Source organism: Lolium rigidum, unplaced genomic scaffold (genome assembly GCF_022539505.1).
Source record: "Lolium rigidum isolate FL_2022 unplaced genomic scaffold, APGP_CSIRO_Lrig_0.1 contig_28945_1, whole genome shotgun sequence".
NCBI lineage: Eukaryota > Viridiplantae > Streptophyta > Magnoliopsida > Poales > Poaceae > Lolium > Lolium rigidum.
The window spans coordinates 86,227-102,698 of record NW_025900102.1 but is presented as its reverse complement, the minus strand read 5'-3'; the positions used below and the strand labels follow the sequence as shown (position 1 = coordinate 102,698).

The 16,472-nt window shown below is 44.1% G+C and overlaps 1 protein-coding gene and 1 long non-coding RNA gene across 3 annotated transcripts; both read right to left on the bottom strand.

The window, feature by feature from the left end:
- Positions 1-1,050: 1,050 nt before the first annotated feature.
- On the bottom strand, positions 1,051-7,118 carry LOC124680831 (SEC14-like protein 1). The gene is made up of 7 exons (XM_047215871.1): positions 6,988-7,118; positions 5,413-5,747; positions 4,007-4,152; positions 3,443-3,547; positions 2,747-3,003; positions 2,186-2,406; positions 1,051-1,725 (listed from the first exon to the last, which is right to left on the bottom strand). The coding sequence occupies exons 2-7, from the start codon at positions 5,743-5,745 to the stop codon at positions 1,369-1,371; spliced, it is 1,419 nt and encodes a 472-aa protein (XP_047071827.1). The 5' UTR covers positions 5,746-5,747; positions 6,988-7,118; the 3' UTR covers positions 1,051-1,368.
- Positions 7,119-8,910: 1,792 nt separating this feature from the next.
- Positions 8,911-10,873, bottom strand: LOC124680832. Of its 2 annotated transcripts, none has more exons than XR_006995596.1 (3): positions 10,730-10,873; positions 9,754-9,809; positions 8,911-9,209 (listed from the first exon to the last, which is right to left on the bottom strand). It is a non-coding gene; the product is annotated as an uncharacterized LOC124680832 (long non-coding RNA). The 2 variants fall into 2 exon arrangements; XR_006995597.1 differs by having other exon boundaries at positions 9,754-9,804.
- Between the last annotated feature and the right edge of the window lie 5,599 nt (positions 10,874-16,472).

Below are 16,472 nucleotides of genomic sequence, written 5' to 3'. Positions count from 1 at the left end.
TTTGCATCTGTGTTATCCATGATTATTCATGTTGTTGTGACTTATTTGGATTATTTTAAATATAATTGTGTGTGAAAAAAATATAAACATCCTAATGTACACATACTATTTTTCATATATTTAAACAACTTTACATTTTCCAAACTCAACAAAACATTCAATTTCGCAGTTTGTAAATCTAAGCAAGAATTGAGAATTGAAATTGGGTGTCCCCCTTTGATTTCAACATCAAATATCATGCATATCCAAACAACAGAACTGGAATTGAACGTCATTTCCTTTCCATCTTGGTTTTAGTATTCCCACTCCAATTCAATTCCAAGATTGAATACATACATCTAACCATATCATATAAGGAAAAAAAATCCTATGATTTGTAATCCTGCAGACCAAACGAGCTAGACAGAAAAAATCCTTTCAAAATCCCCATTGAATTCTTTTGAAGCAAAATAAAGCCCTGAAGTCCTGAACCAACCCCAATCCTACTGGGAGAGACCATGCATTGCTTCGTTTTGGGTTCAAGCAGCGCGTGTTGGCGCTTCAGCTCCCGTTCGTCGTCTCGACACCAAGTTGGCTGCAGTAAACGAGGACGAAAAGGCGACGCGTGGTTACAGATCTGCAAGAACTCGGCTTGGTGCTTGTTGGCTCATCAACGAACTTCAAAAAGGAACAACAACAAGAATCTGGGACGGGACTATTTCCTCCGTGCAAGGAGGTTTAGATACATACGAATATAGGCATATCCAAGTTACTTATTTTCAGACGGAAATATTTTATTGGACTGTTTCATCTGTCCAACATTTATGTTTAGATACGTTTAAATCTAGACAAATCTAAGTCATTTATTTTTGGACAAAGAGAGTACAAAAGTATCTCCTCTGGGCTCCATCTAAAAATAAAAGGCCCTTTTTTCAAGACTTTAACCACATATACGTGTCAAATTGTATAGATTGGGGATTTATAAATGATATCATTGCAATCATCTTGCAAAATTATTTTATTTCATATATAATTATGCTAATTTTGTAAATATATTGTAACTCTAAATCATAGTCAAAGTTGTATGCTGTTGACCAACGAAATTAAAGGGCGCATTACATTTTGTAATGGAGGAAGTCCAAACAACACCTAACAACAACAGTAAGTAGTAGTAGTAGCAGTCTGGTACAAAGAGAACCTAAAAATTACATTGGAGTGAACCATAATACTGCTTTATTCATCTTCACTATATAAACTGAAGCTGCGCCACTATACGTCGGTTTGCAGAAGAAACGCTGAGCGGCTGAAGAATAACTGACGCGAAAAACAACATCTAGCAACAAACATACGCTACAGGCAGTTCTTTGAACCGTCACATGCTTCAGGAGGCTAAGAAACAGGTGTAGGGTCGTTCATCCCGGCGAGGAACGCGATGAAGATCCACACCATCAGCAGGCCTATTATTGCAGCCCTTATCGCGTTCTCGCAGGTGTAAGGGGATGGAAGCTCTAGCTCCTCATCGAAGTCCATGTCTGTGATTGGTGATCCGGAGCCAGTGCTGAGGTGGCTCTTGTTCTGGCTCCCCTCCCCTGCCTGGATTAGTGAACCTTCACGGGGCTTCTTGCATCGCGCGCAGTTGCATTTACCACCAAGGAAAGCCGGCACGATCTGCAAGAACTCGGCTAATGTCTTCTTGTATGATTCACCCTCGAAACGCAGCTTCTGCTTTGTGGATTGGTTCAGGAGCTGCACAGAATTTTAAAAGGAAACAGTAAGTACCATAAGATGCTGCTATCCAGCAGGGCAACGTTGCTTATCAGATCAGCTCAGAATAAGTAATACTGCTAATTCAGGCTTTCCACCAATCTTGCCTGTTTTATATCCAAATGCCCAAATTTGATAAAAATATTAATCTGGGAGTGGTTCACAAATTCAATACAAGTGTTTGACAGGCAAAATCTTGGCACCACTGCGGCAGCTGGTACGACAACAAATCATGACCAACTAGACAAACAAGTCACTAAGAAGATTATGTGCATAAACCGGACATAGCTGATAATGGAAGTTCGTACATTACATGATTGATAGACAAGAGAGAGTGATAAAGGGTGCCAATGATTCAAATATCTAACTGGTCACAATTGCACACATCTTCGAATATGAATCGTGTGCATTCGCATAATTAGGGCAAAGATAGTAACCTTACTTGAATAAAAGTCTGTGCAATAACTCTGACAACTGGAGGAAGACGGACGACAAATAATACTCCCAGACGATTTGGATAGTTCTCCTGAACTATCGTGACAAATGACCTCATCATTTGCATCGGAAATCTGAATGGAGAAATCCCATGGCAATCCAGCAAAACAGTAATTCTTGGATCTTCTTCATTGGTCAAATGTATAATCCCATGGTCAATTTGAGAAACTGAACAAAAAAATGCTAGTGATTAATGGCTGCTACTGCAAGCTCAAAAGAGGAAGGAAAAAGCTTTTGAAGTACTCCCTCCTTTCCATGTTAGTTGTCGCAGATTCGGATGTATCTATGCACAAAACTAACTAAGCTCTCGATAGTAAGAAGATCTGAACAAATAATTGCTAATATACTATGTTTTATTCAGATTAAGAAACAGTGCTACTAACAGACAGCATGACAGCAGAAAAGGTGTAAGCAAGAAATCCATTGCTCATGCTCCAGCTGATGATGGACTATTATAAGGAAATTAGTTATGGAATAAATGGGGCAGATAAACAGGTTAAAAAATTACCTACTGCTTGCCCAAAACGGGGCCTATCACGAGGGGCTATACTAGAGCACGCGAGTCCAAGGCGGATTACTAAACAAGGCCGAAGCGTAGTGTCAAATCCATGCCAAAAGACCAAATGGGACCATTTCTCAAGCTCTTGCAATGTAAGTATGTGAAAAGTTTCCCTCCAACGGATTGTCTTCTTAACTGAAGAGAGCAACCTTGAAAAGTCACCATTTGCTGCCATGTGAAATCTGCGTAGTTCATCCTCACTGAACCTGAAACACACACCATATAAACAATCAGCTATATGGCATCTCGCTGCATGTCAGTAAGATCCTTTATATGCTTGCCAGCTCCAGAACCTGTAACTAGTCTTCTGATATAAATTCATACAGCTCCAAATATAACAGAATGGAATGGAAAGAAAAGATTTGAACACCGTGTTAAAAACATAGTACTATTTTGTTTCTTTTGCCTCCAAATACCCACAAAGAAGCTACTAAGGATTAGCTCATACAGTAAAAGAGGTTTGCATAACTTACACACTCCTTAAGACTGGACCACAGATAATGTAGAGAATAACAATATTACATAACAAAAAAAATGATATTTTGCAAGTTGCAATCTTTAACAATTAACTATGTTATCGTATTCAAAAGTGTAGGGAAATATTACTGTTTATTATGAATATCAAATAGGCTAGTGGAAGTTCACCTCTCAGGCAAAGTGATGCCTTGGTTTTCAAGTTCCTTGAAAAGTAGCACCAGCCAATTCTCAGAAACAACAATATCCTGTGTGCCATCACCATCAGCGGCCTCCCTAAAACAAGCAGAAACCAACAACATCATCAAACATTAGCTGTATGCATGCGCATTTCTACAGAAGTAGCAAAAACAAATCTAATCTTGTGGCAGCCAATCTCCATATGAGTCCAAGTCACAGAAGTTGACTTACACATAAAATATATAACTTGCAAATACAGAGGGAAGAGATTCATATTACAATCTTTTAGCCCAAAACAAGATGACAGAGATCATGGGGAGATGGGCACAATCCTCAGCATGTTATTTTGGCATGGCAGGTGGCCCATCACCACCAACTCCAATGTATAAGGGAGTAAAAATAAAGATAAAATTAAAAACTTCTTTTCCATAACTTTTTCTCAATACCATAGTTAGATATGATCAAAACTAAAATGGTACGATTTGATGAAAAGACGCTACAAAGCATTATGCAACTAGGAGATACTTTGTGTTTCTTCGGGAAGTCTTAGCCAACCTTGTATCAGAAGTTGACGCTGTTTCATGTGATTCAGAAGGCAGGTCAGGAGCTCCTGTAGTGCTACTAGGTTCATCATCTTGCTTAGACGATAAATCACCTAGTGTTGATGTCACAGATAGAAACAGCAGTGGCGTGGATAATTTCTGCATTGTAGAAAAATCATCAGTGCTCAAAAGCAATACAGACAGAAATATATTATCACTAAAACAAACACCATTCTAGAAACAGCATAAAGCATATGTGTCATAATAACCAACTCAACAAAGCACTAAAGAACCACAAATAATATACAACAGGATTTGAAACGTGATAGAGCAAATCTATTATACTAGGCAGTTCAATAAAGCTTAAAACCACCCAAAAAAAATCAAGAGAATTTAAATAGGTTCAACTGAGCATACATGAGCACAGCATCACATGAATTGATCAGGATGCTCTACAGTTATTACTTAAGCATATACGTATATTGTAAGGGTTAGTACTAAAGTACGTAGGAAAGGAGAACTACAGACATGCTTATTTGTAGTTTCATCTCTTTCTGAACCCAGCAGAAAGCTCAAGGAGCTCAGTCTGCAGCATATGGGGCCAGACATAACTATGCCTAAACAAGCTCTATACCAACTCAAAATCAAGTAGTCAGTACTCTCCACTGAAGGTTGAATGAGCCTGAACCTAGCATCGTTATAGCTCTATGTTGGACTAAGAAATCGGCATATAAGAACATTCTTTACTCCTATAAATATGGGAGCTGGATGGTACATGTGCTATTTCACCTCCCCTCCACCAAGAGTAACTTTCTTTTAAGTACGATGATCTCCAAGATATCTACCATCTTGTTTTGGGAGTTTTAATATATACTAATACATATGATTTTTTACGAAGTTATTCAATTTGCAAGCTGCCTGGCCTAGGTCAGTTTTGATATCATTGGCCTTTGGTGGTGTTTCCAACACATTGGACTTTTTCTTTCCGTAGCTACACATGAGTATTCAGCTAGTTACAGATAAAAAAGTTTCGCAAAAAAAAAAAACTAGTTACAGATAAAAAAAAAGATGTGTCAAATCCATTAAGTGGACTAAGCCAGAGAACAAGCTGAGTATGAAGGCAAACATAGTTAAATTTGTCACAAAATATCAAGCACGTCACTGTTGCAGCTTGCAAGTATAGTTCCAGTGCTAGAGTATAATAGTTCTATAATCGACTTAACTGAGGTCTTCTAGACTAACGAATAATAACAATAGAACTATTCTTTTATTTATCTTCATTGACACAGAAGAACTAACGCAATATTCAGGTAGCTCGCAATTTCCACAAGCACATATAATTTTGTAACACAAAAAAATTGCAGCTTGTACAGTTCAAGATATCCAAGGTTTTGAAGAGCTAAGAAATACTAAAATTACCTGAATGCCTTGCACGACAAATTTGAGTGGCGCCCATCGCTGAATCCATCTAAATGGAGGATATCCAAGAACTTGCAATGCTTGGATGGAATTCCATATAAAGGGACATCTTGCTTTAGAAATCCTCCTCACTACCTCGAGAGCAATGACCTTTGCCAAAAAGGCTGCCACCTGGCCTGTTGACTCCCTGCTCAAGACCAATTGTCTTGGCAAGATATTTTTTATCGTCTTGGGTGAAATGGCCTTTGCTGGAGAAGCAATCAATGTACCCTGGTATTTCTTTTCACTGTCTTGCTTGCTCGGAGACTGGAAGTTCTTGGCGAAATTAGCCATTCCTACAATGCATGAGCAGAATCAGATCACAAGCCCTGCTAATTGTCGGTAGTGCTATCACCAGCTCAATCAAGAATTACAAACCATGTGTCTCTAACAAGCAGGAAATGGGTCTGACGGGTAAATAATGTGCATAAGGTTATGAGCAAGAAGCTTATGTCAGCGTACGGTGTTATAGAATTGTAAAACAATCAGATTATGTAAGAAGAACTAAACCAGAAAACATTACAGCCCTTACTGAATATTCCTAACTATGATGGCAGAGAAATAGTGTATATGTACTATCTGATGTGGATTTAACTCATGTCGTTTTGTAACTGATTAAATTCATCTTTGTACTACAAACAGAAAGCCTTTCTGCGCTAATTAACCCAATAATGTGCCAGAATAAAATAAGGACGGGAAATTCTTATTTGGAAAACATCCCAGAGCTGCAGCCTGCAGGTACACACTCCAATCAGTATAATTTTCCCCACAACTCGTTGCCAAAGTTTCCAGGCTATACTACTATGCCAAATTACTAGGGCATGTAGCTATCTAATTCAACAGAATCGCGGAAATCTCCCACTAATCATTAGAACCCAGTCACAGACCTAGAGAGGGGCGTGCAGGTTCAGTTCAGCCCCCCAATTTTAGGGGGAAACCCAAGCTGCAATTACAACCAGATCAGACCCTGCAAATCGACGGGATGAAATGCGGTATCTGCGAATTAAACCAAGCACAAGCACTCCCAGAAAACATGGCAGTCCTTACTGAATATTCCTAGCTACGGTGGCAGAGAAATAGTGCATGTACTATCTGATGTGGATGTAACTCCAGTCATTTTATAACTGATTAAATTTATGTTTGTACTACAAACAGAAAGCCTTTCTGTGCCAGTAATATGCCAGAAGAAAATAAGGACTGGAAACTCGAGTATTTGAAAAACATCCCAGAGCTGCAGGTAGACACTCTAATTAGTATAATTTTCCCACAACTTGTTACGAAAGTTTCCAGGCTATACTAATACATGCAGCCAAATTACTAGGCCATGTAGCTACCTAATTCAACAGAACCGTGCAAAATCCCACTAATCGCAGACCTAGAGAGGGGCGCGCAGGTTCAGTTCAGCCCCCCGTTTTTGGGGGCAAAACCAAGCTGCAATTACAGCAACCAAATCAGACCCCGCAAATCGACGGGACGAAATGCGGTATCTGGGAATTAAATCAAACAGAAGGCACTCAGCGATCCGAGCGAGCTTACCAGCAAGGAGATCGCCAGCCAGGGTGGATCGCCTGCGCAGTAGAGGGTAGGACGGGAGGGGAGAGTCCCGAAGCCTTTGAGGTGGTGCGGATTTGACGGGGGGCGAGAAGAGACCTGGACGCGGTCCTTCTCCGGCGCTGGCGAGGAGACAGCGGCTGCTCGGCGGGCGGGGCCGCCGGACTCGTGTCGTGCGCCGGGATCTCCTGCTGCGTTCCCGACGGGACAGGCACTCAGGCAGGTCCTTCTAGAGGAACGAACGGTGGTGCCGGGAGAAAGGACATTTCCCCGTTTGCCCGTGCCCTTCACATTTTTTAATGGCCCGTGTCCTTAATTTACCTGTACGTTAACTGTAAAAAACCAGCTAAAAACTGTAAAAAAAATTAATCTTAATAAAAACAGGCAATTATACACAATAATATCCTCATTGGGTATGAGTGTATTCACACAATAAAGAAAAAACAAGGTACAGGAAGGGATTTGTGTTGTCAAGCATATGACCGAGTGGAGTGGTGCTTCTTCGAAAAGACATGTGTGTGTGTGGGTGGGTGTGTGGGGGGGGGGGGGGGGGACAAGAGCTCCGGGGTCGGAGCACGGCTTCAGCACAATGCATGAATGTTGTCATGGAATTGTTGATCCTCAATCGTATGATTTTCATTTCCTTAGGGCCGAAGGTGCTGGTTGTCTTTTCACTTTAAGCCTTAGCCGAAGGCGCTAGTTGTCTCGTGTGCACTACATTGTGATCCACAGTGTTTATGTGACAACGAGACATGACCAGGCTGATTGTATTACACTCAACAGATTCTAATAAAATGTTCAACTTAGGAGTACTCTCAGTATTAACCCCGATTGCAAAAGGAGCCTAAACTATATAAAAAAAATTGAATAAGACTACATATGGCGGCATATGATAAGTTTTTGGTTCACCGCCTTGGTTGATTTCCTAGGAAAACCTCAATAGCAACAACCCGAGCTCTACGGTTCACGCTCAACGACTGTAGTTGTCTCTCTTGAGCCGATTTTACCATTTATGCCTTAAATGCTTGTTTGTGGCACTTCTAGAGCTCTATGTCGTTTTATGGCTTTAGTGCGGTGATTGAGCCGATCTTATTACTCCCTCCTATACATAATAGTGTTGAAGATATATAGTGGTACTGAAAAAATACTACCTCTATCCCAAGGCTTAAGGCCTATATTTTTTCCAGAAAGTCAAATAAAGTAAAATTTGATCAAATTTTTAGAAAAATTTATGAACAAATATGATATTTTGTAAGTACCATATGAAAATATATTTCATTATCTATCTAATGATATTGATTTTGTACTTTTCATGTTAATAGTTTTTGATAAAACTTAGTTAAACTTAACATAGTTTGACTTTCTGAAAAAAATATAAACCTTAAGTCTTGGGATGGAGGTAGTACAAAACAGACAGTGAAAGAATATGGACATTGGTTAAGCTAGGCATTGAATACGAGCCAAAGGCACCATGTGATGATGTGAATGGGCATTGCCATCACCAAACGACCCATTCAATGCGGTGCAAGTGACCTTGCCTTCTTGGAAATTTGGTCCAGCTAGTGCATCCCAAACAAAAATCGAACTGTCTCCTGCATATCCGGTGCCAAGGAACACTCATTAACGGTCAGTCGGACGGACGGTGGAGACTATCCCATTGAGGCCTCGTTCGGTTGCAGCGTATTTAATACTCTAGTGGTTTAATTCCAACGAGGTTTTGGGTGGTCCCTTCCCGTCCACCCAAATCCTCTCGGGGGCCAAACCCTGCCACTATGTAAACCACGTTAACTCTACCCATTCGGTTAATCCTATCATTTCTAGCACTGCATTAAGATTGCACTGTGCATAGTTAGCAGCAATAACGACAGCTAGGAGCAAGTACAACAAGTCGTTTCTGCAAGAAGGCTAGGAGAATAATAAGTGGCATACAATGTTTTTTATAACACGATCAAATTCGAACTTCACACACGTGACTGTAGAACGCAAGAAATTTCAGAACATCTGAGGTGGCAATATCTGAAACTCTCAGCTCTAAACTGAATATATACAAAGTTAACTGCTACAACAAGTGCCGCTGAAGATGTTGTCAACCTTCTCGCCATCTTTCAAGAACAGAAAGGTCATAATTGCCTCGATGTTGTATGCTTCAACCACATCCCGTAAGAACTCCAACAGGAATCTGCTAAAATGACAATGAAGTTGTCAACCTGCAAAGCATAACAAAATCAACCATTTCAGTAAATATATGATGGCATGCCTCCAGAAAAGCATAGCCACGGCTACTATAGATATGTATTTCACTATTCGCAAAAGGCTCAAAGTTCTAAAACAACTGTGGTAAAATGATAACATAGATATAAGGATAAAATGTTAAACGTTGATGATAAGTAGTGAATCACTTATTCAAAGCATCTCAACTTGCATTTCCAAGATAGGACATTAGAAGTAAGATGTGGAACTACATCCTTTTGAGCCATGATTTTGTACACAAGCTCGGAACAAACCGTGCCAAAGAAAATGTAGCTGCTCTGGTTGTTGTGCTGTTGTCATCACTTGCTTAAGATAAATACACTCAGCTGTTAAATGTGTAAACAACATCTATGTTTGTTTTAAGTTACAAATTTCTGTGTTAATAAAAAGAACAAGAACTTTTGAGAAAAATAAACAATGAATATAGAAGAAGATAAGTGCATACATGAGAAAATGGAAGTATTGGTCAAACAAAAAAAGTAGAAATTTTAGGAAACAGACCATCAACTGGAAGGGCCATCCAGCCTTGCCACCAACGCGAGTTTGAATTGCCTACACTGAAAATATATGTTGTAAGTTGTTTGTATACTGAAGATATATTGCATACTATCAGGATAAATTGTTTGTATATTTATGACAGTACATAGCAGAAAACATTTTTCAGGTTTTGTAATTAATTGTTATCAAATTAAAATCTCCTCTACTTAAAGGTGCATTATTTCTTTCTAGCTTCATCTGTTGTGACAACAGGTAATACTTCCAGCACTTCTTTCTGAACAAGGTCACCAAACATACTCTACATTCAAATTTATGAAGGCTCTTGCAAGAAACTACTTTCAACTGATCTATCTCAGGCATGTTAAATAAAACAGCAAGAAGAAGCAATTCAGTTATGAGATATCGTTTCTTCATTTTCCTCTATATACGGAAACAACATATATTTTTTCTATTTTGCTGAATTAGCATGCCCAAGTTCTTCTTTTAACAAAAATGAATAAATAAGAGAAACCTAGCACATCGTTAACCAACAATTAAAGGCATGGGGGCGGATATGCCATTCAGATTACTAGCTTGTGCCCAAGGATTTAGTTAGCCACAACTTACTAGCATAGCAGCAACTTTTATGTGCAAAATCTCAGAAAGCAGCTACTCATCAGACTTGGAGCTAGCCACAAGCACAAGAAGTCCACCACATGCGCGAGGCTCACGGCCTGTCACAGAAAATCAGCTAGGAAGGACTAATCTAATTCCTAATATCCCTGTAGCTTTCTTCCCTATCCAATCGATGGATACAACCAATGGCATGGGAACAAACAGCTAGATAATACGAAACGATGGATGCAGCCAAGGCCATGGAAACAAACACCCAACGGAACACAAATCTGCAACTACCGAGCATGCCAAGAACCCTAGAAATCGTAATCAAACAAGCCAAGACCAAAAAACTGTGGGGGAAGGAGGAAGAGTATGTGCATACAAGTGCGAAGCATACGGAGATGGAGAGGGCGCCGGAGATGACGCCTCACGGGCGCCGCTGGGCTAGGACGGAGTTGGGGTCTCCGGGTCTACCTCGTGCCGCTCGGTTGGAGAGGGAGGATGGAGCGAGAAGCAGGCGGACTGCGCGCCGCCGGCCATCAGCCCCTACGGGCGGGCCGCCGCCCATCAGCGCCCGCGGTCGCGCCACCACGCCGTCGGCCTTCCAGATCGCGGGAGAGAGATAGATCAGGGCGAGAGAGGGACGAGACAGTCGTACCGATTCGGGGATGTGTTCCACGGGCCAAGGGTCGTGTGTTTATTTCCCGGCGAAATGAAGGGGGTTGGAGGGAAATAAGGCGGGCTGGAATTCCGGGCGGGTTTAACCGAACACGTCCTAGAAGAGAGCCGGGATTAAGCCCCCGCGAATCTGATCCCGGCTAACCCACGGGTATTTCGACCCGATCCCGGCCGGGATGGGACGAAACGAACGAGGCCTGATTCCACAACGGGCGACGGACGTTGGACCAGCCCCCATGTTCTTCTTTTGTCCTACAGCTTCCTCGTGTCGAACTCTGGATCGAATTCGTTTCTGACGTAGCTGGTGGCCCCAACTTTGGTCGGCGAATTCGTGGTGGGATCATTCCGGATTCGAGGAAATTGTAGAACCATTCGTGGTGGCCACCGCGCGTTCCCGCACTTTCTTCCCGCCGCTTCTCGCCTCTTCCCGCGCTTTCTTCCCGACGCTGACGTCTATAAAAGGCCCTCTCGGCTCAATGGCAGCCACCACAGTCTCTGGCACCCCTTTCTCCACGACAAGCCATCGTCGCTCCACTGCCGTCTCCTCCACCACCACTGCGCAATGATGAACCACCCCGGCGATGGCCAGTTCCCTCCACCGCCGTCTCCTCCACCACCACCTCCACCACCAGATTCGCAGTTCGACATCTCTGTCGCCGCCCTGGAAGAGCGGCGGCATCAAGCAGCGGGCATGTCAACAGCGGGAGACCCCGAAGCCGACAAGAACGCGACATGGGAGGAGGAGGCGCTGGCGGACACCATTGCGACGTTCGACGCCGTCATGGCAGAAGAGGCGCGGCGGCGTCGAACGGAGGAGATTGGCCAGCGGTGGGTTGATGAATGCCGGCGCCAGCGCGAGGAGCGGGAGGCGATCGAGCGCCGACGGCGGGAGGCGATGGAGCGCCAGCAGCAGCAGGCGGTGGAGGAGCGTCAGCAGCTGGAGGCGACGCTGGCGGCAACGGAGGCGACCTGGGGGAGGCGGGCGGACGCGTTGGCGGCACGCCTGGAGGCGCGAATGAAGGAGGAGGAGGAGGCCGAGGCGGGGGAGGAGACGGAGTAGGAGGACGATGACGACGGCGAGTTCGAGTGGTCCGATGACGACGGGCCGCACCCGGACGAGACGGCCGATCAGCAACGCGCGCTCGTCGAGTCCTTCGAGACGGAGAAGAAGCTCCAGGACGCCGCCCGTGCTCGCGAAGAGGCGCAGATTCGTCGCGCCGTCGAGCTCTCCCTCCAGGCGACGCAACAGGGGAGGGCAGGCGATGACGCGCTGCTGGAGCAGCGGCGTCTGCCCACCGCCCTACTCATGGAGAGGCGGCGCGCGCAACAGGAGCTGCGGCGGAGGGGAGGCGACGACGGGGTAGGACCTTCGAACGCACCGCCGGGCGGTCAGTAGGCTAGGGTTTAGATGAAATCTAACCGTTTTCATTCAAACTTTGTAATATATAATCAAATTTGAATGAAAACCTTTATTTTCGTGCAAAAATGTTCATTTGGGGACAACGTTTGAGGGACGTGACTGGGGAGCGACGTCCCCCAAAGGCGGCACGAATAAAACACGTCCTCCAAACGCTCGATCCGGTGCCGTACAGACGCGACTGACAATAATTATTATTTTTACTTAACTCCAAGTTTATTATTTATTTATTTATGTTTGCAACTGCTGTGTATCTTGAATATGAGATACAAATGAAAACTTATAAGCCCGTGTATGTAGAGATAAACAAACAAGATGTTCATGGTCGCACATCTAACACCCCTTATGTACGATATACTATGAGACATTTAGTCATTGAATGTTAGTATTATCTTTTCTGTGTTAATCACAGGGACAAGTCAGACCATGAGGATATCAAGTACATACACACCAGAAGATACTTAGAACTAATCAAATATCTTTGCAAAATCACTATTAGAAGAACGACAATGGGTTTTGAATTCTAATAGAACGAGAACCTAATCACTGGCGCACCACTAATGGTCATCATGTGCCACTGTTATCACGCAGCAGTGGCACACCCGTGGTGCGTCACTGGTAGTGCAAGTACCAGTGGCACACCTCGTGGCGCGCCATTGTTAACTATACTGGCGCGCCACTGATAGCTATTAGGGGTGCGCCACTGGTAAGCTTGGGGAGGGGATGGACCATGATAGGTTTCTAGTGGTGGCGCACTACTGTGCCGGTGCGTCACTGCTACCTTTCCCATTAGTGACGCTCCACTTAACGGTGCGCCATTGCTATTTTCTACGGCTAACCTTTTTTCTAGTAGTGAGTGATTGTAAAGGTGACCTTTAGGTATACCGAAAAGTGCGTGCGACGAGTATAGTTCAAGATTGGGATATTGCTCCTCCGACTATGGAGAGATATGCTCTAGGTCCTCTCGGTATTACGATGTCACTCTATCATCAGACCAAAAACATTATGATAGTGATCACAAAGACATCAAATTATGGAACGGAAAAAGATAATGAAACTGGTACGAGAACATTGATATAGTGACCAATAGTTGAATCAAGGGAATGCCGGAGTCTCACCTTGGGTTTCATTATATCGTGAATCGAAAAGAAAATGAAAGATGTATATATAACACAAGGTTCGCTAAAAGTTATTCATCTATGCATAGGGATGCAGCCTATGCTCCTTGTCCATTCGGCGGTGCTCTCCTTCATATCCATCGGTGGATCGGCCTCTCTTCGAGACACAACCATGCTCCCCAGGATGAAACCTGATCTACAGTGCCGAAAGGGAGGGTCTAGGGTGCCAAACTCAGATGTGGCATAGCTAAGAGCATCTCTAGCAGAGCCTGCAAAAGGGCCAAACAGAAAAGTAACCGCCAGTTTACAGGTTTGGGACAAAAACGACGCCGAACAGTTACCATAAAAGAGGAAAATCCGATTATTTTCAGGCTGAGCCCGAAAATCTAAATCGGCATGTGTATTTGTAGGGGGAGATCGAGCAAACCGAACGGTGGATCCATATCTAGGGCGCGCTGAAATTTCACCGCATGCAACTGTCCACTCTCTCCCTCCTCCCCTGCGCCGCCACCACACTCCGTCGCCGCCACCGCCGCACCGTTCGATTTGGCCGAGCTCGACATCCCGGAGCTAGAGCAGTTCGGCCCGTATCCCGCCCACGGTTCTTCGCCTAGCTCTGGGTGTCGCCGCGCCGGCCGAAACGAGGATGAGCTCAGGCGACGAGTTCGTCGACATTGATATGTCCAATTCGTCGAGCTCGGACGATTTCTACCTCGACGAGCTGCTCCGGGATGACGAGGTGGAGGCCACCATCCTCCTTCTCGCTGTCAAGGAGCTCGAGGACCGCAACTGCTGAATCGGAGGCACGGCTCGGTGATTGGACGGAACCACATCCAACAAAATCGCCTCCTCGGGCACGAGTAGCTGATGGAGGACTACTTTGTCGAGGTACCTACCTATCCGCCTCATCTATTCCGTATGAGGTATCACATGCGCCGTAGTTTGTTCTTCAAAATCGAAGCCAACTCGAATTACTTCAAGCAACGTAGAAATGCTGCCAGTGTGATGGGTTTCAGCCCCTTCCAAAAAAAATCTCGTCTGCCATGAGGGTGACTGATACGTCTCCGACGTATCGATAATTTCTTATGTTCTATGCCATATTATTGATGATACCTACATGTTTTATGCACACTTTATGTCATATTCGTGCATTTTCTGGAACTAACCTATTAACAAGATGCCGAAGTGCCGGTTCTTGTTTTCGTCGTTTTTGGTTTCGTAAATCCTAGTAACGAAATATTCTCGGAATTGGACGAAATCAAGACCCGAGGGCCTATTTCGCCACGAACCTTCCGGAAGACCGAAGAGCATACGAAGTGGGGCCACGAGGAGGCCAAACCACAAGGCGGCGCGGCCAAGGGGGCCCGCGCCGCCCGTGGTGTGGGCCCCTCGTCAGCCCTCCGACTCGCCCTTCCGCCTACTTAAAGCCTCCGTCGCGAAACCCCCGATGAGAAAAACCACGATACGGAAAACCTTCCGGAGACGCCGCCGCCGCCGATCCCATCTCGGGGGATTCCGGAGATCTCCTCCGGCACCCTGCCGGAGAGGGGATTCATCTCCCGGAGGACTCTACACCACCATGGTCGCCTCCGGAGTGATGAGTGAGTAGTTCACCCCTGGACTATGGGTCCATAGCAGTAGCTAGATGGTTGTCTTCTCCTCATTATGCTTCATTGTTGGATCTTGTGAGCTGCCTAACATGATCAAGATCATCTATCTGTAATACTCTATGTTGTGTTTGTCGGGATCCGATGGATGGAAAATACCATGTTATGTTAATTATCAAGTTATTGCATATGTGTTGTTTATGATCTTGCATGCTCTCCGTTATTAGTAGAGGCTCTGGCCAAGTTGATGCTAGTAACTCCAAGAGGGAGTATTTATGCTCGATAGTGGGTTCATGCCTGCATTGACACCTGGGACAGTGACAGAAAGTTCTAAGGTTGTGTTGTGCTGTTGCCACTAGGGATAAAACATTGAGGCTATGTCTGAGGATGTAGTTTTTTTTTTTTTTTTTGATATGAGAGGATGTAGTTATTGATTACATTACGCACCATACTTAATGCAATTGTCTGTTGCTTTGCAACTTAATACTGGAGGGGGTTCGGACGATAACCTGATGGTGGACTTTTTAGGCATAGATGCAGTTGGATGACGGTCTATGTACTTTGTCGTAATGCCCAATTAAATCTCATTGTACTTATCATGACATGTATGTGCATTGTTATGCCCTCTCTATTTGTCAATTGCCCGATCGTAATTTGTTCACCCAACATGCTTTTATCTTATGGGAGAGACACCTCTAGTGAACTGTGGACCCCGGTCCATTCTTTAATACTGAAATACAAATCTGTCGCAATACTTGTTTTTACTCGTTTTCTCTGCAAACAATCATCTTCCACACAATTCGGTTAATCCTTTGTTACAGCAAGTCGGTGAGATTGACAACCTCACTCGTTTCGTTGGGGCAAAGTACTTTGGTTGTGTTGTGCAGGTTCCACGTTGGCGCCGAATCCCTGGTGTTGCGCCGCACTACATCCCGCCGCCATCAACCTTCAACGTGCTTCTTGGCTCCTCCTGGTTCGATAAATCTTAGTTTCTTTCTGAGGGAAAACTTGCTGCTGTGCGCATCATACCTTCCTCTTGGGGTTGCCCAACGAACGTGTGAAATACACGCCATCAAGCATATTTTCTGGCGCCGTTGCCGGGGACTGAAAAAAAGCTACACCACAAAGATTTCTAACCCCCACGTCAACTACGCACCAGCATATTTTCTGGCGCCGTTGCCGGGGAGATCAAGACACGCTGCAAGGGGAGTCTCCACTTCTCAATCTCTTTACTTTGTTTTTGTCTTGCTTTATTTTATTTACTACTTTGTTTGCTGCATTATATCAAAACACAAAAAAATTAGT

Coding starts and splice junctions, on each gene's coding strand:
- LOC124680831 (XM_047215871.1), bottom strand. CDS start 5,745: ATGGCTAATTTCGCCAAGAACTTCCAGTCTCCGAGCAAGCAAGACAGT. Junction 3,004..3,442: donor GGCATCACTTTGCCTGAGAG/GTGAACTTCCAC, acceptor TGTGTGTTTCAG/GTTCAGTGAGGATGAACTAC. Junction 2,407..2,746: donor CCGTTTTGGGCAAGCAGTAG/GTAATTTTTTAA, acceptor TTTTTTGTTCAG/TTTCTCAAATTGACCATGGG.